Here is a 25337-nt window from a genome sequence, read left to right on the forward strand (position 1 = left end):
ACAGCCGCAACTCCACAAACACGAGAGTTCACTCAGAGTTCAAGCTGTTCTAAAACAAGTCTCCTGCTTTCAAAAAGAAAGCCAACACATGTTTTTGACTTATGTAACTGCATGCCTGAAGATAGTGGTTCTCAACCTTGTTACTTCAATTCCTCTCTCACCCATCATTAACAGCCTGCACCCCATTTGTCCATGAGGTAACTACTATGTGCCTATTGGGCATTTAATGCTTGGCCTAATAAATAAAGCAAGTGCATGAATCGACTTGAGTCAAAAGCAGTGACACAACAAAATGAGATGGCTTACCTTGAAGCCAATCTTGAGGTCATCACAGAGCTGCGAGCAGCCACTCAGCTTACTGTTCAGACACTCGTTGATGAAGCAGTTAAGTTCATCTGAGCCGTCTCCGCAGTCGTCATTACGGTCACACAGCAGAGTCTCATTCAAACACTTCCCATTATGGCACATGAAGGCTGACTCATTGCAAATCCTCTCTGAAGTTACACACAAATGCCATTTTACATTAGTGTCACTCTGAGACAGGGTGGACTTTCTGAACAATACGTTTCGATCATGATTTATATTGCATGAAAGGAAAGAAAATTTATAGAGAACAAATGGTGATTATAATCCTCCACCTGAGTCAGTGCAGCGGGGGTTTTTGGGAGCCTCATCAGAGCGATCCTGACAGTCAAACTCTCCGTCACACTCCCATTTCTTCTGGTTGAGGCAGCGGCCGTTGGCACAGCGGAACTCATCAGGACCACATGTTGGGTACTCTACACGAGAGCAAGAATGAGTTTGTTATTTACCACAACCTCAAGTGGCCATACAAATAAAGAAATAATCCCAAATGGTCTTTTTCCATCATCTATCAATCAATCAATCCATCAGACTTTATTTATAAAACGCTTTTCATACAATGATATTGTTACACAAAGTGCTTTACAAAAAAAATAAAAATAAAGAGATCCCCCCATCCTAGTCCTAAAACCCACAATCCTAAGGTAAAGAACACAATATATGAACAATAATAATAAAAACTATGAAAATAAAATAAATAAATACAAATAAAAAAAATAAAATAAATAAGTTGCTGAATGAACTGAGGAAACACTCTTATGATATCTTAATGAGGAAACACTGGAGGTAAAAATAAGAAATTAAAATCACCAAAATAAAATAAATTTCTAAGATAATAAAACACTAAATATTAAACCATTAAAGAAAATAAGATGCTATACTTAAAATTAATACATAAAGTAAATTACTAAGATAATAAAACACTAAAAAATTAAACCATAAAAGGAATATAAGATACTATACTTAAAATAAATAAATAAATAAAATAAAATAAAAATGACAAAAATTTGAACTAGATGATAAATAAATAAATAAATAAATAAATAAATAAATAAATAAATAAATAAATAAATAAAACTGTTATAAGAATACAACTCAGTTAAAAGGCAAGACTAAAAAGGTAGGTCTTGAGTTTGCTCTTAAAAATGTTTATGCTCTGTCCAGCCCTCAGATCATCAGATAGGGTATTCCAAAGTCGTGGACCGTGATAATAAAAAGCTGCCTTACCGTGGGACTTAGTTCTTACTTTTGGTACAATTAAAAGTCCACTACCTGAAGACCTGAGGGCTCTCACTGGCTCATATGATAAAAGCAAATCTGATAAATAAGAAGGACCAAGACCATTGAGAGATTTAAAAAACAATAAAATAACCTTAAAATCTATTCTTAAAGATAGAAGATCTATGAAACAGTCAGAGTATTATTTTTGTAGTTTGTGCATTTTTCCTCTAGGATCACACTCACCACATTCTGGGGATTCATCTGAGCCATCAGGGCAGTCGATGTCATGATCACACACAAAGTGCTTGGGGATACACTGTCTGTTCTGGCACATGAACTCATTCTCATCACAAGTGCTGTTGGTGTACACTGGAAGTGTTAAAAACACACTGTAGTTAATGGACATGGGACTGTGTGTTTCTGGTGTTTTCAATTTCCAATCATAACACAAAGGAAACAGATTCTGTATCAGGTTATTAATTCATCCCACTCACTGCAGCCAGCCTTGACACTCTCATCTGCTCCATCAGGACAGTCCCTGTCTCCATCACACTTCCATCTTTGAGGCACGCACATGTGGGAGCCGGGACACTGGAAAGCCTCAGGACTGCAGGTCTTAGACTCTGAGACAACATTATGGGAAAGTTACTTAGTGACATAACATCAGGAAATCTTACGCATAGAGTCCAATGGGTGTGGGAAAAAGTACTTCTAAGTTGGAGAGAGAAAGTAATACGTCACTTACTGCACTTCTGGTCCTCATCTGAACCATCCCCACAATCATCAGAGCCGTCACACACCCAGTGGCTGGAAATGCAGCGGTGGTTCCCACATTCAAACTGGCTGGATGTACAAAACTTGTCTGCAAGCAATGGCAAAGAAAGCTCAGCATTTTGGAGAAATTGCTTAATTTACCGTAACTGTACGTCCTGTTTTCCATGTGCAGTGGGAAACCAAAGAACAGTCTGCTTTTTCTGGCATGCTTTGTGTTTTCTATAAATAAGGGTATTAGCATAGACTGTATACAATAGGCTATTAGAGGATAACTTTGTAGTGGACTGACCACAGTGTGTCTCATCTGCTCCGTTCTCACAGTCGTTCTCCTTATCACAGGTCCAGCTCATAGGAATGCAGCGACCGCTGGGACAAGCAAAGAAGTTGACTGGACATTTCAGCTTCCTTTTATCTGTAGGCCAACAGAAAAAACATGTGGTGAAATGTTTGTCAGTAAAAAAAAAAAAAAGAAAACCTCAAAGCATTTTAGATGGAAAAAATAAACACCCAACCTGGGCAGTTTCTCTCATCTGAAAAGTCTCCACAATCGTTGTTCCCATCACACACCCACGAGGACAGATAACACAGAGTAGTCTTCTCACAGCTCTGGAAGGACGCTCCTTTGACTCCCAGGCGGAAGAAACGGGAGCAGTCAGTGGGCTCTGAGGGATTAGAAGAAGAAAAAAGCGGTTAAACATGATCTTTAAAAACATCTTAACAAGCCCATTAAGCTCATTTTCCCATATAATTTCCGCCCTTGTTTAAGCACAGTGGAAAGCATGATTTCCCTCAAAATGATTTATTCCAATCATTACTCACGGCAGTTCATTTCATCACTAGCATCCTCACAGTTGACCACCTGGTCACAGCGGCTGTAGTTAGATACACAGCTTCCATCTTTGCACTGGAACTCTCCTGGTTTACACAGCGTCACTGCAAGAGAAGAAAAGATTTCACAAATGAGGAGCGAATATACCCTCAAAAGTCAACGCTTCCCCCTTCTCATTAGCCAAATATACATAACCAGAGTACTCTGTCCCTGCCATGAAGCATTTCATTAGCCTTACGAGAAAATAAAATACAAGCAAAATAGAGAGAACCCAAGAGATGAGGTCTTGATACACTAAATTGATTATTTTTGTGCTGCAAAGCAGGTAGTTTTTCCTTCAGCTGCAGCCATAAAACAAACATAAATTACTTACCATTGCATGGCAGTTCATCTGAGTGGTCACCGCAGTCATCTGTGCCGTCACACCAGAACTGGTGGCCGATGCAACGACCATTTATGCAGCGTCTGTAGCCTTTCTTGCAAAGTCGATTGGCTAAAGAGAAACACAAGTTGATTAGAGTATGCTGATGTCAAAAATATGGATTGATCTACAATAAAAAAAAAATTCTGCCAAGCACACTTCAAATTCTTTAATTTTCAATTCAATCATCACGTAGAAACCCACACCTCCTTAATCTTTATGATCTATCGTATCTGTGCACTCATCCTAGACTGCTTCGACTAGACCATCAGCAAATGATGAAATATGATATGACTGATGACCAGCGACGGCTCATTGCTTGCTAACTAATATCCCCAGAAGAAACTCACCACAGTAGGACTGCTTCTCATCAGATTTGTCCTTGCAGTGGGCCATGCCGTCACAGGTCAGGCTGTAGTTGATACAGTCACCGTTTCCACACTCAAAGTCATCCACACTTCCACACGATACGTTGAGAGCTGGAGAATTTGAACATTTAGAATTCATCAACGTTTTCATCAAGAATAGGCTTTTGTATCATTTTATGATTGAATGACTGAGGCGCTTCTTTCTCACAAGAGCAGGTGTTGTCTTCCAGAAGTTGTCTGTCACCACGACAACTGCAGTTGACGCGTCCATCAGATGTGGGCAGACACAGGTCCTGGCAACCTCCGTTATTTATTCGGCAAGGAGAAAACTCACCTAAGGAGCACATAACACAGGTTTTTTGATTGATGATGTCAGATGTTATTAAATCGTGAACATTTCAAATAAATAACCGAAAGACAAATAACGATGTAATAAACCTAATGAAGTGATTTCTCTTTCCTCAGGCAGACAGACAGGAAAAGATAAACTACTCAGCTTGAACAAAACTGAATCCAGGATTTTATTGTGTACCACATAACATCTTTGAAACCATGCTTGCTGCTTTGTAAAACTAAATGCAACAACTGGCAGAAAACATGCTGCAATGCCAACACTCTAGTGCAGCCCTATTCAATTAGCGCCCACAGGCCACATGCGGACCGAAGCAACCCTCAAGTGATTGGGATTTGGGTCCGGCAAAAAAAACTAACTTTGCCCACAGTTTATTTTTGGATTATATGCACTGAAGTTGTGACTGTCTCAGATGGGACCAAATATGGACACAGGTTTAGTTTAAGTGCTGCTCTTTCATTGTGTTTATGCCCTTTTTGGATGTGGCAATACATTCATAAACATCCAGTTATCTTATGTATTAGTTTTTCTTTTAAATGGTTAACTGTGCTCACTGAAAATCCAGCCCAACCAAATATTTAATTGAATAGCCCTGCTCTAGTGTTTACCATGCAAGATGTGTACCACAGTACCACACTGAGCTATAAGACAAAAAAATATTCTATGAGGGGTGCTGGTGGCCTAGCGGTCTAAGCCCCCCACATATAGAGTCCTCGTCGCAGGGGTTGCTGGTTCGATTCCCGGCTGGTCGACCATTTCCTGCATGTCTTCCCCCCTCTCTGCTCCCCACATTTACTGTCTCTCTTCACTATCCTATCAAATAAAGGCAAAAAGCCCCAAAAATATAACTTTAAAAAAAAAAAAAATTCTATGATTTTCGCCTCACCACTTCATTGATGGGGAATTCATTGAAAAACCACAGATCATAGATCCTTTATTCTCCCCAACATTTACTGTAATTATATGAGTTAATAATACTTACAGCTGTTGGTGTCATTAGCCACAGCAACGATTCCCATTGGCTGCTGAGGGATGTCCGCACGCAGCACCTTCATGTCTCCTCCTGTGTATTTGTCAGCTCTTAGGACCGCCCTCCTCACCCAGTCAGTCCAGAAGATGTAGTCTCCATACACAGCCAGGCCAAACGGATGCACAGGCTCGTTCTTCAGCAAGACCTGAAGCACAAAGATGAAGCCATCATTTTACAGAATGGTGACATTAAAGTCATTCTCTTAGTCGTCTTCTTTAACGCCAAAGGAAAAAACAAAGATCTAACTTACATAACGGCTGCTCCCATCGTATTCACAGCGTTCAATCTTGTCCAATGTGGCATCAGAGAAGTAGAGTTTTTCAGCCCGGTGATCTATCGCCAGGCCGTTGGGAGTTCTGATGTCATTGCCGATGATTATGAGCACATTGGCTCCATTCAGAGACGCCCTCATGATGCTGGGAGCATGCTCGTTCCAGTTGGTCCAGAACATGATACTGTAGCAGGAACAAACACAGAACACACACAATGATGAGGGGCTCTTGAATGTCTTGGTACAGAGGTTATGGCTGACTAAACTAAAATAAATCTGCCATTCAACAAAACAATAGAGAAATTGTTTTGGAAGTTGGTGCCAAATACAGGGCTGAACACCAAGTTTTGATATCAATCACTTACTCCTGACACTCGTCCAGCACAAAGGCTCTGGGGTGGTCTTCTCCAGACATAGTGACCACAGTGTCACGGTTATATGCCACAGTACGGCTCTGGTCCACTGTGTGGCGAGTGATTGTTGAGGTTGTGTAACTCGTCCAGTAGAGAGTATCCCATCCACGGTGGTACGCCAAGCCCTCAACTGACCCTACATCTGTGGAACAAAGAGGAGAAGTTGGCCTAGGGTAAATGTTTTGGACCCATAATGGCTTCTTTTATTTTTGTTATCCAGCCAAAAAGCTGTGGGGGAACACACTCATTTAATGTAGCTGTAATAACATCACCTCTAAGGGGTTCAGCCTTAACGAGGACCCAAAAGAGGATTCTGAAAAATCATTGAAATTGTTTTACAAGTTTCCCCCATGGTAAACTTTGGAAGACATTACTTAGAGTCTGTGTTTGGAGTCTTTACAGTTATCCACATCTTCCCACATTAGTTCATGAAAGCTGAAACACTCTGAGGAAAAATGGAAAAGGTTGAAAAGTGAAAAAAAAAGAAGAGTGAAATAGAAGTGGAACCACACTGAGCAGAGTATGCACCATGCCTGCTGTTCCTGGAGGGAGTTTAAAGAGTGCGTTTCATCCTGTCATTTCATGGCTGGCTGCCTGCACATACAAATAGAGTTCCCTGTGGACACTCTCATTCATGGCCACTTCTTGTTCTGGGAAGAAAACCACCGCTGGAACAGCTTGAGTCACTTTAAGGAGATGAGCCAGGGTAAAGAAGTCAAACGTGAATGGCAAAGTTGAAGCAGCTGCTCTCGATAACCATCTTCCCTTTATCCTGAGACCCCCCCCCCCCCCTCTCCCACACACACACACACACACACACACACACACACACACACACACACACACACACACACACACACACACACACACACACACACACACACACACACACACACACACACACACACAGTTCAAACACTAAGATTAGTTTCTTTATCTCTGATGCCTACAGGTCATACTGTACTATGGAAAAGGGCAGCCTCAGGCTCCAAGGTGTGTATCCATCTATTCATGGTCACACTGACAACTACATTTATGATCACTTACACCTAACAATAAAACCTGAACACTCCTCCCTCCTGTTTGCTTTTACCTTAAAGTCATAAATCACCCTTTAATACATGTTTCAAATGAGTGACAAAGAGCTATAACCAACCCTGAGCAGCTGACTGCCTCAATTAAGAGAGGACCACAAGGTGGACAGGGATTAATAAAGTATGCTCAAGACAGTGTTATGTAACAAGAGCACAATCCCCCATCCCCTTGCCTACATCACCTGGTCACTGTGCAAACAGGGGTGGGAACCTGTTGGTTACGACTATTGCAAAGCAGAACACAGCCTTGCTGTCAATCTAGAGACTAGAATAGTAGCAACATCTGGGAATAACTTTTTTCTTTCTGCTCATTTCAACATGTTTTTTCCTTCAACAGAAGATTGTGTTAATTGTCAAGTCCTTTAAACAGCTGGAAGCCTGCATGTTACAAGTCTATGATGAAACCTCCAAATGGACAAGATGCTTCCTGCCACAATGACCACTCAGCATCCAGTAGCACCGGCTGCTTTTAGTGTGGAATGTATGTGAGCAACCACTGGGATGAATTTATCCACTGTTGCCTGGTTTCAAGAAATCAATGCAGCCGCGGAGAAACAGCTGCATTGACATCCCTCAGGATTTGACCCAAGCTGCCCTTCCTTGGATTATGAAGAACATGCTGATGCAGCTGAGGGAAAAGCAAGAGTGCAATGACTGCATTTTAAGGTCATGTTCATATGGATATTTTTTCGCTTAACTGGGTAACAGCACAACATTTTTGGAAAAGTTCATCTGAGACCATAACTGTTTTGCTTTTCAGGGATTGAGCTATGTTGCTGGACTATATTTTTTTTGCATATCAAATTTATATCTTCACACAAACAAATAAGATCTACAGTTTGTATCCTTGCTCCCCACAAGAGCACAGCTATTAAAAGTCAATGAAGTCAGCAGACCAGTGTGATCTTAACTGCTTCACTAATTAGTATAATTTTAGGTGTACGTAACAGTGCATGATCATACCCTTGATTAATACAGTAAGGACATGAACTGGAGCCAGAGATGCATTACTCTGACACTGTGTGAACATGCTGATGCTTTAATTTCACAGACCATTAGAGTAATTACTCAATAGACTTTTATTGTGAATGCATGGAGACCTTTCGGCAGCAAATAAACAGCAGCAGCCTTGGCCAATGGTACAGAGAAGACGAATCTTTAATTAGGGCCATAGTGCCGATTCTGGATGGGCTGATTCTGGTGACCGGCCTGGTCGGCCAAACTCTGGTCATCACCATTCTTACGGGCAGGAGGAGGAAAGGAAGTCAACCCCCACATGGTACCGACACCCTACTGCTTGCTCTGAGTGCTGCTGACCTGCTGCTGCTGCTCTGTCTGCCCTTCCACACCTCTGCTATCACTCTGGGCTTCTGGCCTTTTGGCAGCTTTCTCTGCAAGACCATCAGCTTCCTGGGTGTGGCCTGCTCTGCTGCTTCAGTCTTCACTCTGGCAGCTCTGGCTGTGACACGTTACCTCACAGTGGTTCATCCCACCTGGGCGTTCAGGTCAAGAATGCATAGACGCATAAAGCTGACGGTAGCTCTGCTCTGGGTCCCTGCCTCAGCCTTAGCAGCACCGCAGTTTGCCTTCCGCACAGTTACAGCATCCAGCTCCGTTTACTGCTTTGCCTTCCTGTCGGACTTCAGTCAGCTAGTCTACAGCATTGCCCTCTTCCTGTTTGGCTTTGCCTTTCCACTGGGCATCATCATATTGATGTACGCCAAGATCTACTGTTTCCTGCAACATGCACGGCTGCTAGGGAACGCTCCCCAGCTGGAGAAATATCAGAGCCAGGTCACTCACACTTCAGCTCTCTTGGTCCTGGTCTTTACTCTTCTCTGGCTGCCCTCCTATGCCCTCATGTTCTCATTCATCGGAGGAACCATAACTGGCTCAACTGGCTACAACACCATTGCCATCCTAGCTCGACTGTTAGCATCCTCAGTAGCAGTGGTGAACCCTGTTCTGTACGGGTTCATGTCTCAGAAGTTTAGACAAGATTTATTAGAGCTAGGAAGAGAGCGCTGGGCATGGTGCAAGGGCTGTCTAATTGGTTGCCCTCATGTGATGAACAGAGACATGGTGCAACCTTTTGAGCTGGACACAACCTCAGAGGGAGGCTAGAACTGACTCTGTAGCTAAAAAAACTAAACACAGCTATCTCATAATTAATCATTAACTTATTCCTTGAACTAGGGTTAGGTTGTTTGCAGTAGTGGACAGTAACAAAGTAAACTTACTTTAGTAGTATATTTAAGTACATTTTTTGACTATCTGTACTTTACTTGAGTATTATTTTTGGGGGAACTTATTACTTTTACTCCATTGCATTTGAAAGATAAATATCATACTTTTTACTCCACTACATTTCTATCAATGCTCGAGTTATTCACTACTTTTGCTTTGAAGTCAGCTGATGAATTTTATTTTCTGAAATCAGATCCCAAAGACAGTAAACTGTTTGTGTACTTGCATGTAGTTTGTCCAATTGCAAACGTTATTCAGATCAGTCTGTTAATTTAGTAGTAATGATAGCTATGGCTGTGAAGGATGATGATTCTCTACCTGAGAACCACGGCCAAATTTTAAACCCACGTTTGATGTTTTTGAAATAAAGAAAGATTCCTATTGTTGTAAATTTCCGATCTGTTAACCACACAAACTTCATCACAGCCTACAAAACATCACCATCTAACCTGAGAAAGCATGTGGAGGTCTGTAGCTAACACACTTGTTTTATTCCAGGTGAACATTTTAAACTTGTCTGTGCTTGTTGTAACTTAGTTTATATTTCATGGTTTACTTTTTAGATATTAATGTTTTCTAGATAAACAGAATGTGACAGAATGTACACCCATGCATTCTTGACTGCACTCGTGCTTTGTGAAAATAAGTTTTGAGATATTTCAAAAAGTACTTTGAATACTTAAGTATTTTCAAAAAGAAAGTACTTCAGTATTTCACTCAAGTAATAATTTGACAGAACAACTTTCACTTGTATTGGAGTAATGTTTAACCTGGAGTATCTATACTTTGACTTAAGTAATGAAGCTGTGTTCTTTGTCCACCACTGGGCGTTTGACTGAAAGAGTATGGTATTAATAAGACAAAATTACCTTGTTTGTATATTGTAGTTTTTCATTTAGTAAACATGTTGTAGATAACATGCAATGCTTGGGAAGTGTATTTCAAATGTGATGCATTGAATCTTTTGTTTGATTTAAATTAGAAAAAGGGGTGCAGGAAGTAGTAGAGTGGTCATACATTATGCATGAATTCTACTTTAAGATGATGTTTGACTATATGGGAATTTTTGCAAAGCTTTTCTGGTAATAATAACCAAATGTGTTCTCTCTCTATAACATTCTCCATCTGTAATAAATTCTATAGTCGCAGAATGAAAAACTAGCGTTTAGTTTCAAGACCTATTTCAACTCTGATCTAAATCCAACACTAATAAACATGCTAACCACACACAAGTTACTTCTTTTCCTGTCTTTCATTTAAAATAATAAATGTTTGAATATGACTTATTTAGCATATTATAGCTGTGGCCCAGGGCTTTTAACATGATGTCCACAACCGAGTTCAACAACCTACTTGTGAATCATTTAAACTGGGATTCAAAATGACACTTCAGTGATGAAGCAAACACAAAGCTCAGTGTAAGTGGGTGTTTGTGGGTGCTAGTGTGTCTTCTTCAAGTGGCAGCCCTAAGTGATGTCAATCTCCTCTAGTTGAGCAGCTGCAGCTGTGTGTACATCTACAGTCGATCCTCCCCCGGTGCTTGTGTTGTCAAAATGTGTAATGATGGTTGTTTACAGTGTCGAGGAGATAAAGGACAACATACAATTATTAAGGGACTGAAGAAAATAAATTGCACCAGAGGCAAACACAGCTGAAAGTTACTTCAACATACAGAGGGGTGTTTGATAGATTTTTGTGAATATTTCTGGGGTGTTGAAAAGAAATGACATATGATTGATAAACCAACACTTACTGTCAACCACAATCTTGCGGTCCGTGCCATCATCATTGATCTGCTGGATGTTGCCAAAGTGGATGTCACTGAAGAAGATGCGGTTGGTTCCCTTCCCTCCACCACCATGGTAATCAAAGCTGAGAGCGATGACGTTTCTCATGTGCTCAGGATCCTCAAATGGCTTTATCGGAGCGTTGAGGTTTGTCTCATCTGACAGGTGGATGCTCTTTAGAATAGTACGCTCCGAATACAGCAGGTATCCGTCATAGTCACGACAACTGCGGTTATCCTCTGCCAGCATGCCATGGGCACATGCACAGGTGCGCTGTCCGTTGCCACGGTAAAGACACAGCTGTTCGCAGCCACCGTTGTCTTTGCAGACATTGGTGCCTAAGAGGATGATGAATTCATTAAGTTTGTTGATAAATAATCAGCCTAGTTAAATATATAAAGCATTTCATATATAAAGTGTATCTTCTCTGTTCCTTCCTACCTTGTTGCCTCGCCCTGTTGAAAACCTTGATGTCTTTCAGCTGAACACCAATGCCTGTCCTGAGCTGCACAGCATCAGTAGCGTTGTCTTTGCTGCCTCTCTTGATGGAGCCATTGGCATGAGTTCTTAAAAACAGACAACACTCTGAGAGTCAATAAACAGCACAATACCATGTGAAATCTTCCACATGCAAAGCTGCCGTGCATTGAAAAATACAATTAGATAATAATGTAGTGAACTAACCTGTCACTCCAGTAGATGTATTCCTCGAAAACAGACACAGCGAACATGTCCATGTTGTTGTTTGCCAGCACCAGTTCCCTGTTCTCTCCTGTCTCCAGGTTGATTCGCTCAATCTTGTCTGTTCGGGCATCACACCAGTACAGCAGACCCTCCTGTAGGGAGAAGCAGAAATATAGTGGCGTGGATTAAAGGAAGATCACATTTTCAAGTGAAAATTAAACCAGAAATGTATGAGGGAGACTGTGTTTTTGTTACTCTGTTAGTACATTGATCTATAAATTGACATCATTATTTAAATGCCTCTTTTTGCTTGTCTGCTTTAGTGTCCTATAATTTAAAATAGAAGATAGAAACTTTTCTAGCATAACAGAAAGTTGACAAACACTCCAGTCTCTGGAAAAGTCCCCAAACTTTTGCCTGACTCCAATAAAAAATGATTTTGGAGGTCTTAAGTGCTGTGATGGTGTGGTCCCCACCTCATAGTCTACGGAGATTCCATTGGGCCAGCTGATGCTCACGTTGACCAGGACCAACCTCTGGCTTCCATCCAACCTGGAGCGCTCAATACGAGGGTACTGACCCCACTCAGTCCAGAACAGATAACTGCAAAAATGACCACATATAAGATGAGTGCATTTCAGAGTAATTTGAAATACAGCAGCACAGTTAGAACTGAAATGTAAGAGCTTGAAAGCAACTTTATCAAAGACGACAGATTTTAAATCTTGGCGTAAAGCTTTACCCTTTGACAGGATGGACAGTGATGGCTCTGGGCTTGTCCAGACCCTGGGAAATGACTACATAGCGGAAGGAGCCGTTCAGCCTGGCTACCTCAATCACATCAAAGCCCTGGTCAGTCCAATAAATATTCCCTTAAAAAAAAAAGATATTAAAGCAAATCAGTGATGTGGTTATTTATAAGTGCTTGTGTGACTAGGTAGGAAGTAAATTAAAATATTATTCCGAATCTCGAATGGCCAGACCTGCTATCCAATCAACAGTTATGCCCTCCACCCTGCCGATGCCATTGGTGACCACATCTTCCCTCCATGTCTGGTCTCTCTTGGCCCTGCTGATGGTGCTCAGGCCCATGTCCACCCAGTAGATGGTGTCATTCTCTGAAAACAAAGAGGCCTTTTGAGTCATACCACAAGTACTCACTTCTCTGAGATGATGACAGCTTCAAAATGTCACTCAATCAGGGCTATCTAGTCACTCAGTGTCACTCACCAGCGTGGAAGTCAATACCGACCGCCAGAGAGGTGCCAGACACCGGCACCAGGGCATCAGATTTGTCTGCAGGGTCGAGTGGAATTCCTCTGATCCCCTCATGGACGGAGTAAAGCAGGAAAGAGCCCATACCTGCTCAGAGACAGTACAATAAGTTGTTGTTGAGGATACACTGTATTTTGTTCATATGACTGTATCTGTGAAGCAGTGTCTTACCTTCACAGGACTGCTGTCCTGTCTTGAGGCTATACCCTGCTGTGCACATGCAGGCCCTGGTTGTCGGTGAGGTGGGCAAACACAGCTGGGAGCAGTCTCCATTGTTGTTACTGCACAGGTTGATACCGGCTAAGTAAAAAGGAGACAACAAGTGAGATTCCAAAAAAACTAAACATTTTTCTACTCCAGTTTAAAGCTAAACGGACAATATCAGAGTAAGGGAGTATTTATGATCTTAATTAACCCTCACACTTTTCTTAATCATATAAGGTATTCTTACCTTTTTGCACATCTTCATCATATATCCTCATGTGCATCATAGGAGAGGTGTTGTTTCGCAAGATCTTCCAATTTCCTCCATCCTTTTTGTCACATGTTCCTATCTGGTCAGTTCCCTGGTCTGCCCACCACAGCTTGTCTCCTACAGGAGGGGAATTTCATTTGATGTAATACCATCACCATAGGCTACAGGTTTTAAGACTACTTAGAATGTTAGCAGCAATATTATGTTAGTTTGAGATTGGGATTAATCTGAAATCTTCTTACCCATAATAGCCAGCGCTGTAGCCTTGGTAAGTTTGCCTTTGACACCTTCCAGGATCTCCAGTTTAGTTCCGTCCATCTGACAGCGGCTAATGGTGCTGTTTCCTGAGCTGATCCAGTACAGCTGCTCTTTTTCATAGTCAATGGAAAGGCCTGTGTGGAAAGAATAATTATGCTTTGAACATATAATCTCCTACACCTGTGTCTGTGAACTTTACTTGCAACCCATACACTGAGATAGAGATAGTTATTTCTGTCAGTTTGGGGGACATCTGCTCACCTATTGGTCCCTTCTGATCGGTGAAAAGTATGGTGTGGTTGCTACCATCCATGTTAGCCATACTGACATTGTCGCCATCAGTCCAGTACAGCTTCCTGAGGGAGAGATATGAGTGTTATGAGAGGAGTTGAACTGAAGGAGGAATTTCTCTAATTTATGTTTTTTAATCTGACTAAAATCCAAAAGAAACTAAACAGTATGAGGTTTTATGATCAGAGAGCAAAGTCACATTTTAAACTGAGTGCATGCCTGAAATAAGTGAGGGGAAAACTCACCCCAGGAGAGGATGAGCCACTAAACAGTGGGGCTTGTCTAAGCCCTGGATGACAGCGTTCTTGAAGGATCCATCCAGTCTGGCCACATTAATCTGTTTCTTATTGGCATCATAGCTGGTCCAGAAGAGGTTTCTGGAAACCCAGTCAACTGCCAGCCCATGGGCATTGGGAAGGTCTGGGAAATGTAATAACCAGAAAGTAAAAAGGTTAGGGTTTAACGTGATTTTCAGTCCCATCAAAAAAGGTTTTAACCACGAAATGAAATAAAGACATTGCAATGGCAGAAATTTCTGTAATCACTCTTACCAGCAGACACGACAGTCTCCACCCCTGTGCCATTAATAAAAGCTCTCTTGATCGTCTGTGTTCGAACATCTGACCAGTAGATGCGGTGCTCAACAGCATCATAATCCACCACTGTCACATTGTCTATGTCCGGCACAGTGAAGGAGATGATGTAGTTGTAGTATGGATTGTCAATGTCCACACCCCGAATCTCAATCTGACGTGCATATAGAAGGAACTTGCGTGACTCTGAAAGAAGTAAAAATAACAGTAAGAAATATTAGAATTATTTATGTTGCTTGATACAGAAGATGAAGTAAGGACATGTCTCCTTTTAGATTGAAAATGTACCAAACTTTAACTTAAAGTAATAGTTACATTCACAGTTTGGAAGTGATTTCTCTGATCTCTAAAAATTCCTGATTTAATGGGAATGCATCAGAGGCCCTCTAATCCAATTATCCTTGAATCTACACTGCTGAGATGAGGATTACTCTGCAGAATGCTTAACGTTTAGACCGACACACATGCATATAAATTCCCACAGCTTCCCCTCAGAAACATCATCAAACCCACTTATGAAATCAAATAACAACAAATGAAGACCTCAGCACAACACTTCTGACAGTCTTGTGTATGAAATAAAATGGAAATGAAAGTGAAGAAGGCCCCATGGCACAAACAGAGGAGGTGTAATCAAATCTTCTGTCAAAAGAGATGACAGCTCAAGACGCTGATGTCTCACGTTCAAGGGCTCAGCACACCATAGCAGTCGTGACAGTCGTGAGAAAAGATCCCAGCAAACAAAGAGCCTGTTTCTTGGTCTTTGATGACGTGGATTGTAGATTACAGCACTGTGTGTAAACACTTGGTGCGACCATTTTTAAAGAGAAAAGGCTGTGTGTGAGTCTTTGTGTGCCCTTACCTTTGCAGGTGCGTTTGTCAGGCTGCAGCTTCATGAGGTGAGGGCAGGCACAGGAGAAGGTCTGGTTGAAGTTGATAAGACAGAGGTGAGAGCAAGGGCTGCTTCCATCACTAGTGACACATGGGTTAGGAGCTGAAAAGAAGAATTGAAGGAGAGAAAATAAACATAAAAAGACAGAGGAGATGTGATTAATGAAATACAAAGGGGGAGGTATAGATGATATTCACATGGCTGCCATTTTATTGATTGTACAGCTGATGGTAGCTTCTGTTTTTTATAGAATAAAAGTTTAAGAGAAATGTACTGATAACGACATTCCTCCTTAACCCTCCTGTTATGTTTTTTTCTTAGGGACAGCAATAATGTTCCTGTGTCACCTTGACTCAGGGCATATTTAATTATCCAAAAGTGTCAGAACCCCAAAAAATCCCAATAAACATTTTTTTAATCTCATTATCAACTCCATTACAAATCCATTTAAATCAATATTTAGTGCAATGGTGTTCTTTAATCCTCACAGATCATGGTTCAATGAGGATATCTTACTTGTTTTTTATGAAATTCATGTTAAAACTGTTTTTAATGTACATTGAAAAGACCTAAATATATATACAATAGTTTTACATGACATATATTTTTGTTTATTTTATTCAACTTTTTTAAAAAATTTTATGAAGTGATGTTGATAAATTGACACGTGACAACTCTTCTGTCACATGCAGCCCAGGTTTTGATGCTGTATTTAGCTGGTTGGAAGGCATATATTACCTAAGATGGAAGGAACCTCTGAATACCACTAGCCTTTCATCCACTGTGACAATAGAAATATGAAATAACACTTTTGACCGTTTTTTTTTTTTTTTTTAACTTTAAAATGGGTCAATTTGACCCGGAACATAACAGGAGTGTTAATACATTCTTTCTGTTTTAAAATATTTTGTTTATTACTGCACATTGATGTAGGATGATGTATTTAGGTTTTGAAAACATTAAGACATATTTTGTTATTCGTTCTCTTATAGAAACCCCAACATGACCTAATACCCAGTTGTATTGCATGACATATGTGTCTCTGTGTTACTGTGAGTAAAGTAAGGAGTAAAAATTCAGAAAATTCCCAAATAAACAAATGCATCCTCGACTACGTCAATGATGTAATGTGAGATGCTGTTTCTAGAGTATCACAGTTGAGAGTAATTTGAGTGTAATGACCCTCAATCAATGGACCCCAGAGGAAAGTCAAAGTGAGAAAACATGATGTCTGCTGGGCCTGTCAACACAGCTTGTTGCCTGAACACTGTCATGGGCATTGGTTCAAGCTGTCAATCAACAATAATGTGATATCTTCCTTTTCCTGCCTCCAATTACAGGACCCAGTGCTACTCTGCTGCCCACACACCCTTGAGATCCCCTATCAGCTAGTAAACATCAGGGACGTTTCAATGTGGCAAGATGCAGCAGTTTCATAGTTTTGACAATCTTTCCCCATCTTGTCAATCATTGTGTGCCTCGGAGATCAACACATGACATTTATGTCTCAGGAGAAGTGTTTTTATTTCCTATTCAGCCGGTGGGAAAATCTGAACAGTGAGACCAACAAGGCAGCAGGAGGTCTCCGAATAGCTGCAGGGTTGAAGAGTCTCACACGTCTCACAAATCTAAAGGTCAGCTGTCTCAGGGAAATAGGAGTTGCACTGAATCAACACGTTCAACAATGGTCTGTGAGATTGTTTTCATTCTCCTTCAACTGACCAAATCAGTCAGGCAGGCTGATCGGAAGAGTTCAATCTGAGAAATACTCTCCATTTCTGTGAGTGTGTCTTTCTATAAATGTAAAGTGTCTTGTGTTTAACCTACCCTGGGGTTGTCTGGACGGGTGATACACTTGCAGGTCGAAGGGCTGTGTGTTGGTGCGCTGGACTACAGTAACATTGTGTCCTGTCCATTTGTTGGCTTTTGCCAGTGTGTTGGTCCTCCAGTCAGTCCAGTATACCTCGCCTCCGTACATGGTGACGGCAAACGGGTGGGACAAATACTCGTGACCCCTCAACACTTCAATCAGCCCAGAACCATCATACATAGCGGAGTAGATAGCATCTGACCTGGAGAAGCATTACAATAGAGTATGATTTAGATGACAGAGATTTGCATGTGCATTAGCTCAAGTTTTCATATGTGTCTTAGCATGAGAAAACATATCTGCATGTTTCTTAAAATAAAAATGGCAAGCAATGACCAAAGGCTGAGCAAGTGGTGATGTAATAGTGAGTGAGATAATCCAGTGTAATGGAAAAAAACTAGATTCTGAGAATAATAGCTAATGCTACCTGGCATCAATCCAGACAATACGTCTTTCCATGTAGTCCACAGTGAGTCCATTGGGCCAGCCACCACTGCCTGTTTCCCTATGGATGGTGCGTCTGCCCTCACCACTCATAGATGCTGCCTCAATCCTGGGAAGACTTGCATCCCAGTCCGTCCAAAACAGAATACTGAAAACAGAAAGAACACGTCAGCTTCATGGAAAGTAAAGTAGGGAGAATATACCCGAGGCTAAAAGAGTCTTTATGTGTGGCTACAGTTTCAAAATCCCTGAGTCTATAATTCTTACCCATCTCGGGGGTCGAGGGCAATGGCCCTTGGGTGCTCCACCTCCCCAGCCAGCAGGGTGGTTCTCATGGTCCCATCCAGTTTGGCTACCTCTATCTGGTCCAGATTGCTCTCCACCCAGTAAATGTTTCCTGCTATCCAGTCTACAGCCAGGCCCTCTGGAGTGGCCAGCCCATACTGGATCACCACCTCAAAACTGGTCAGGGCTGAATGAGACATACAGTGACTTAATACTTGGATGGTGTTTGGTTATTTATCATGTTTTTTAAACTAAATAGCAAGGAAAATACAGAGACCATTGGTTTTACAGCATTTTGATTTCAGTGGTTAGTTTGAGTCTAAAAAGATCAGCTGTTATGTAGCTAACTCAGTGTAATGGTTTCATTCACCAAAGAGAGAAAAGCAAGCACATACGGGTGATTGCACAAAGAAAATAAAACCCTGATAACCAGTGATTTGTTTTGAATTTGTTCCTCTTATGGAATCTCAGCGAAGGGCACGCACTGCCGCTGTGTCTCTCAGCATGACTTCAACTAGCTCTATCTTCCCAGCCTCACTCACATCTAAAAACAATAAACATCCAACATAAGATCTACCACTTATTTTTATTTAATTTTTTTATTTTATCATTTCCCAGAAACATCGAGCTCTCACGCAGAGAAAGTGAGTACAAACCAAAAAGTGTGATCATCTCTGGCCTAGGATGATCAGAGAAATTCCCCACAAAACCCTGCAGCTGTAATTAACAGAGGAGGGATAGGCCATTTTCACAGTTTGCTTAACAGAATGCTGGAGCTATGGCTGCATTTCTGTGTGTATGCGTTGTTTGTATGCCAACAACCATGGATATTTTGAAACAGCTTTCGTACAAATAGCAGCAGGAGCTGATCTATGAGTTGGTCACAGTGTTGTAGCTAAAGAGTCCTATTGAAACAGTGAAGTTGGAGGGCTGGGAGTTGGAACTGCAGTGTGTTTTGCCTCCTACTCTCCATCAGCGTTCTGGCTGCAGTCACGCACAGCAAGTACTGAGACAAATAGGAAGAGACAAAGCCTTCCGTGTGCCCCCTGAGTGCAACGCTGGGAACACAACCTTGATTGGCAAGGAGACCTGGGGTTTTGGAGCAGGAACGGCCGGCCATGACCCGGGAGATTTATTCAGGGTCACAGACCGCCTCTGCTGACCACAGACACTCTTTAAAAACATTTGGCTCTAAGAAATAACATGTATTCATTCAGGGGAAGTTAATTTATGAGCACTGCTCGGTAAAAGGCACAAATATTTATTGCCATCTCTGGAGTAACAGCATTTTTTCCTTTATCTTACAAAAAAGATACTGGTAAAAATCTATACATTATAACATGAATTTGACTGGTCTCAGGGTAATCATTTTACCACCCCATCTATTTCTCAACAAAATCAACAATGACTCAAAGCCAAAGTAAACTAGTGGCCTCACCTCCATTATCAGACAGTTTCCCACGGTAGATCTTGTCCTCCACAACATCAGTCCAGTACAGGGTGCTCTGGTTGAGGTGAAAGTCCAGTGCAATGGTGTTCCTTAGGCCTGGTACCAGCACACTAAACTCCCCCTTGTGAAGGTCGATCCTTCTGATTTCATGCCGGTTGGAGAAGATGATGAAAGGCTTGAAGGGATCTGAAGACAAAAAAATTAAACCCCACAAAAGTGTTCATGTCTCAACTTGGTAAATCTCATCCTAAAATCCAGGCCAGATTTATAAAACCCCTTGTTGGGCTTGGATGAAATCCTGCTGCAGCTGTCTATGTGCGTTCTCCCCTGTGTTTGCCCCTTGGCTGATTATCTAAATAGATTTTCTACTCACTTTTTGGATAATGTATCTACAACAAAATGGTGCATTAAGTACTGTATATGCATAAAGTATATGCTTATGTGTATGGGGTCTTCAACACAAAAAGCTCAGTTTGTATAAATAAATAATCTCTTTATGTTTTTCCTTACCAGAGCTTTTGCAGCTTTCCATGTCTGCCTCTAGCTCCCAGCCCTCATAGCAGGAGCACTTGACGCTGGATTTCTCCTGTTCGCACTTCTGGCTACACTTGAGGTGTTTGGCACAGAAACTCTGGATCTGGCAAGTCTTATTGTCGGCTCCAAGCTCCATACCCAGCGGACAAGAGCACATGAAGCCCTCCCCAGGAATGATGCTGCAGTTGTGGCTGCAACCACCGTTGTCCAATGAACACAAATCTGCGGACAAAACACAGAGTTTATTATGGTTTTGGAATATACACCAGACAGAGAGAACAGTTGTCTGTTCTGATGATTTTTTGGTGTTGTAGAACGAGTGCAAAGAATAATTTACCGCAAAGTTTCTCATCGGAGCCATCAGGACAGTCATCAGTGCCATCACAAAGCTTCTCAGCAGGCAGACAGATGGAGTCATTGGTAGCGCACATGTGATGAGACAACTTGCATACCAAAGCCTCACAGTTGTCTTCATCAGAGTTATCTTCACAGTCACTGTCACCATCGCAAACCCAGGCCTTGCTGATGCAGCGAGCTGTCGAGAACAAAAAAAAACGTTTTTTTAGCTTAGGTATATCTTGTGTTGTCACCCTAATATGCTAATTTAGATTGTCATTTCAGAAGATTTACAAGGAAGTTGTTGAAACACTATTTAGAAAAGTTTCAGATTAGAGCAAAAAATTGTTAATTTGCTTGAAACCGTCATAAATACGGGATTTGTTTGGAAATGCAAATTATTTGGATTTATCGTGGATTGACCAAGTGGCAACCTCCGTTCTTAAACTATGAAGCCCATGCAGAAGTGTTATAAACTGCAATTCATCGAGAATCCGCTTGAGGCTGGCTGCAGAAACACCGGAAACCACATAGACGCCAATTCAAAAAAGCTGATCTTTGCAGCATTAATAAACGTGTTTACAGCCTGGTTCAAAAAACGGCTTGGCTCTACGTAGCTAATTTCTCTATCGGCACACACTGTACGGGGGGTGAATTTTTTTCAAACAAGACGGTTCAGAAGATATTAAGATTACGAGTTTTTGCCCAAATGAGGACATGACTGACTTGACTCCCGGACGGGAACACATAGCTGTTGGTTTTGAGGCTAAAACTCTGCCTCTTTACGTCACACTGTGCCTGGTTGAGTTCTGCATTTCCAATATGGCTGCCGCCGTCGATTGGCTTCAAAACAGCGCTCAGGAACAGATGGGTGATGTCACAGATATTACGGCCATATTTTATACAGTCTATGCATGCGGCGTAGCTCTGCCCTGCACAGAGTGGAGATGTGGCAGCTTAACTCAGTCACAATAACCCTGCAGTGGGGCGGCATTAGCTCAGTCCATAGGGACTTGGCTTGGGAACTGAAGGGCCGGTTCGAGTCAGTATGGACGAAGTTTGGCAAGTGGACTGGTGGCTGGTGAGGTGCTGGTTCACTTGCCTGGGCACTGCTGAGGTGCCCTTGAGCAAGGCACCAAACTCCCAACTGCTTGAGGTGCGCTGGTTAATGACAGTATCCTCACTCTGACATCTCTCCCTAAACATGTTCACTGCATGTGTGTGCATTGTATGCATATACCAAAAAAAAAACTGTATGGGTAGCATGTCCAAAAATAGCATGAGTGAAAAAATTTAACTTCCCCCCTGGGTATTAATAAAGTACCTTTGCAGCCTGCACAGAGCTGCAGAACTTTATGGGCGCGTTTGCACTTGAACATCATTGGAGCAATGTGTTTTGTGATTACACCTTGAATTTGGACAGATAGCGGGGTAAATGTGGCGAAACTTTTGGTGCTACTAGCGGCCGCAATCCATTCTTAGTGAATTTTCTCCTGAGTTTTCTTTTAAATAGTAAACTTTGCACTCAGGAACAGATGGGTGACGTCACGGATACTACTACGTCCATTATTTATACAGTCTTTGGGATTGATGTTTAAATTCTAGCTGCTGAAAATTAGCAGAACATCTTCATGAGAAGCGTTATTAATGCATCCTTTCACATTAAATGATGCTTCGAAAAAGACCAGCCCCCGCAAGGCATGTTGTTATACTGCCACATCTGGTGCCACCAGTCACTTATCTGTCAGAGAATACCAATTTGTTTTTACTGGTTTACAACATTGCAACTTTAACTGACATCTTCAAAAGTTCATCACCCTAAACCTCTGCCGAAAGTATCCTCACCAGAGTCCCTGCAGCTAAACTTGACCGCCGGGTCACACATATGGGTCACCCCCTCGCAGTTGCTCTCATCACTCAGGTCCATACAGTCTGTGTCCCCGTCGCAGCGCCAGCGCATAGGGATGCACAGACCATCCATCCGGCACTGGAACTCATCGACGTGGCAGCCGCCTGGAGGACGGGTAGCTGGAGAGAAAATAGTAAGACAAAGTGTGATAGTTAGCCAACTGAGAAGATGGAGTGTGCAGTTAAAGCAATGTCAAAGGAGCAATAAAATACAAGTAAAAGTCAGCAAGTGAAAAATAACTCCACTGGACTCCCAACAATAAAACAACACTCACGCAGACCACACACACACACGGGGCGTGAAAACTGAGAAGAGGAAAAGACCTATTCTAGCCATTAATGCATGTGTAGGTATGCAGTGATAATCGGTTAACAATCTGACTCTGAGCCAAGTAAAACAGCAATTACACACACGGCTCACTGATAGATTTCACACACAGATTAAAGGCACCAATAGGAGGTGACTCAATCACATCCCCTCATGACAAAGGTCAGCTCTTGGCACAGCTGAAGTAGGAAATGGGCTGGGGACCTTTCAGCACACACAACTACAATATACAGGAGGGGGAAATTATAGTATTGCTTTTTATTTCAGCTAATGACTTCCAGACAGCAGGCAGAAAGTGCTCTTAAACACACACACAGCCTGACACACACATACACACAGCACAGATTGCTCATTAGACCAACAGGTCATGCTGGGTCCTGTGTTTGCATGCTGGGATTTGACAGAAGTTGGCTGTGTTTCTGCATGGATCAAACAGTCCATACAACACCAAACACACAGAGTATACAGGAGCTTATGTGCGTATTGTGCGTATTGTGCTATGACAAAGCCTGAGTCATTGTTTCAAGGAGCGGTTTACAGCTATTTTTCTATTCCAAACATGTAAAATCATATCACTGCAGATAGTCAAACCATCTGTGCCCTTTGCACACGAGCACGACAATTTTAATTTTTATCTAACCACAGAATAGAATCACATCCTGAGCAGAGCGGCAGGGAGGATTTGCTGTAAATGATAAGTGGAAGCCAGAAGGCAGGCATGGGCATGCAGAGGAAATAGAAACAGAGGAGGGCAATCCCGTCCAGACTGAGAAATCCTCTTTAAAACCGAAAACAGCAACATGCAAATATCATGTAACACAATACAGGATGTTACAGGAGCTTGACTCAGACAGCAGAGGCACAAAAAATGACATGCAGAAAATTGCCATTTTGTAACATGTAACTGAGGTTTATAGTTCTGGATCCAGGGAAGGGGTGAGTTTTACTTGTTTTTTTGTTTGTTTTTTATTTTGTTTTAGTTATTTTTTTCTATTTCTATTTATTTTATTATGATTATGATTATTGTGATTGTTTTATTTTAATTGGGTATTCGTGGTGTTTGTATATAAGCCTTTGTATGGGTATGTGAATTTTCAACCTGTACTCTTTTTTTGTATTGTCCATATGTCTATCCCTTTTTTTTCTTTTTTTTTTCTTTAAGTTTTTATTCAGTACAATTTGAAACATGTTTTGCAGCTAGTCAGAGTAACAAAGCATTTTTTCAGAAAGTAAAGAGATACATAAAACAGGTATAGATATTTGTCTAAGCATTCTTATAAAATGAGGGGATAATAGTGGTGAGAGAAATAAATATTTTGTCAAAGAAAATTCAAAGCTTAGCAATGCCATTGTGAATAAAGGTAGTTTGCTAGGATTGGTAAACAAATAGGGTCGTTGTCGTATACATCTATATACATTTATACACCCTCGCTTACAAGAAAACATTTAGAAATATATATGTACACGTACATATCCATGTACCCATTCAGGGTAACGATAAATCAGTGAAAGGATGTAAATAAGCTTAAAGTAAATAAACTCTCACGTAAACTTGTATCCAGGCTTACAGATTTAAATCATCACATATTGAGAAAAGAAAAGAAATAAATAATCTTGAAAAAAACTTGATCAGAAAAAGTGATCAGTGATCAGTGAACAGATGAATTCAAATCAGCCTTGTCATTTGGGTCGCAGTACAAACTCAAATTAACAACTTGGGACCCTATTATAACCACCCATAGTGATATATATAACAGAAAGGGAATTTTTTTTCTTTTTTTTATGGAAAGAAAAAATAAAATAAAAATTTGATCCCAAAAATAAAGAAAAGTGCCATTTCACTTCATAATGTCACACTGCATAATGTCCTTGCTTACCCTGGTTGGTACAGTTGGCATGTGTCTCATCACTGTAGTCTCCGCAGTCATTGTCGCCATCGCAGGTCCAGTATTCTGGGATGCAGCGGCCACTGTTACATTTAAACTGGACACTGGAGCAGGAATGACTGCAGCCAGCTTCATCACTGTTATCCCCACAGTCATTGTCTGTACAGGAGCAAACACAAGCACGGTGTTATTGTGAGTTTCTAAAATAGAGCTGCATAAAAGGTAACATAAGCTGCAAAGAATGATTACCGTTGTCACAGCGCCAGTTGATGTTGATGCAGCGGCCATTGGCACAAGTGAACTGGGTCAGAGGGAAGCATGTTGGGTAGGCTGAGGAAAGATGAAGAAAAAACAAACATAAGATTCAAAATTCAAAGATTTTTATTGTCAATTTTCACTATATATACAAAGACATACAGGAAAAAAATGATGCTGTTTCTCTCTTCCAGCTCTTAAATAGCAAAACATTTAATATAAAATACAATAAAATATAATAAAATTCAGTGAAAAAACAGCCTATGTACACAGTGCAGGTAGTGCAGTGACAGAAGAGAGAGGGGCCGCAGCGTCCGTGCGTGCCGCCATCTTAATTAACATACTAGAACTGTCATCTCAAAGAAACATATGGGTTACTTGAAGAAAGATATGATATGATGGG

At 41.3% G+C, this 25337-nt stretch overlaps 1 protein-coding gene across 1 annotated transcript in view; it reads right to left on the bottom strand.

Annotated features, from left to right (window-relative positions):
* lrp1ab (low density lipoprotein receptor-related protein 1Ab) overlaps window positions 1-25337 on the bottom strand; it is a 91853-nt gene that overhangs the window by 17864 nt on the left and 48652 nt on the right. The window contains 37 exon segments of the mRNA XM_034696801.1: window positions 307-494; window positions 639-779; window positions 1828-1953; window positions 2079-2207; window positions 2330-2446; window positions 2648-2770; window positions 2871-3020; window positions 3178-3291; window positions 3561-3680; window positions 3959-4087; window positions 4185-4310; window positions 5311-5503; window positions 5609-5813; window positions 5995-6184; window positions 11137-11508; window positions 11612-11736; window positions 11855-12006; window positions 12331-12457; window positions 12597-12726; window positions 12838-12972; window positions 13085-13216; window positions 13301-13429; window positions 13581-13721; window positions 13847-13996; window positions 14124-14218; window positions 14399-14573; window positions 14705-14932; window positions 15609-15740; window positions 17466-17710; window positions 17936-18100; window positions 18220-18424; window positions 19676-19873; window positions 20198-20443; window positions 20559-20756; window positions 22403-22585; window positions 24671-24838; window positions 24929-25009. Of these exon segments, the coding sequence (XP_034552692.1) occupies window positions 307-494; window positions 639-779; window positions 1828-1953; window positions 2079-2207; window positions 2330-2446; window positions 2648-2770; window positions 2871-3020; window positions 3178-3291; window positions 3561-3680; window positions 3959-4087; window positions 4185-4310; window positions 5311-5503; window positions 5609-5813; window positions 5995-6184; window positions 11137-11508; window positions 11612-11736; window positions 11855-12006; window positions 12331-12457; window positions 12597-12726; window positions 12838-12972; window positions 13085-13216; window positions 13301-13429; window positions 13581-13721; window positions 13847-13996; window positions 14124-14218; window positions 14399-14573; window positions 14705-14932; window positions 15609-15740; window positions 17466-17710; window positions 17936-18100; window positions 18220-18424; window positions 19676-19873; window positions 20198-20443; window positions 20559-20756; window positions 22403-22585; window positions 24671-24838; window positions 24929-25009 (5963 nt within the window).

The sequence above is a fragment of the Notolabrus celidotus genome, chromosome 11 (genome assembly GCF_009762535.1).
Source record: "Notolabrus celidotus isolate fNotCel1 chromosome 11, fNotCel1.pri, whole genome shotgun sequence".
Lineage (NCBI taxonomy): Eukaryota > Metazoa > Chordata > Actinopteri > Labriformes > Labridae > Notolabrus > Notolabrus celidotus.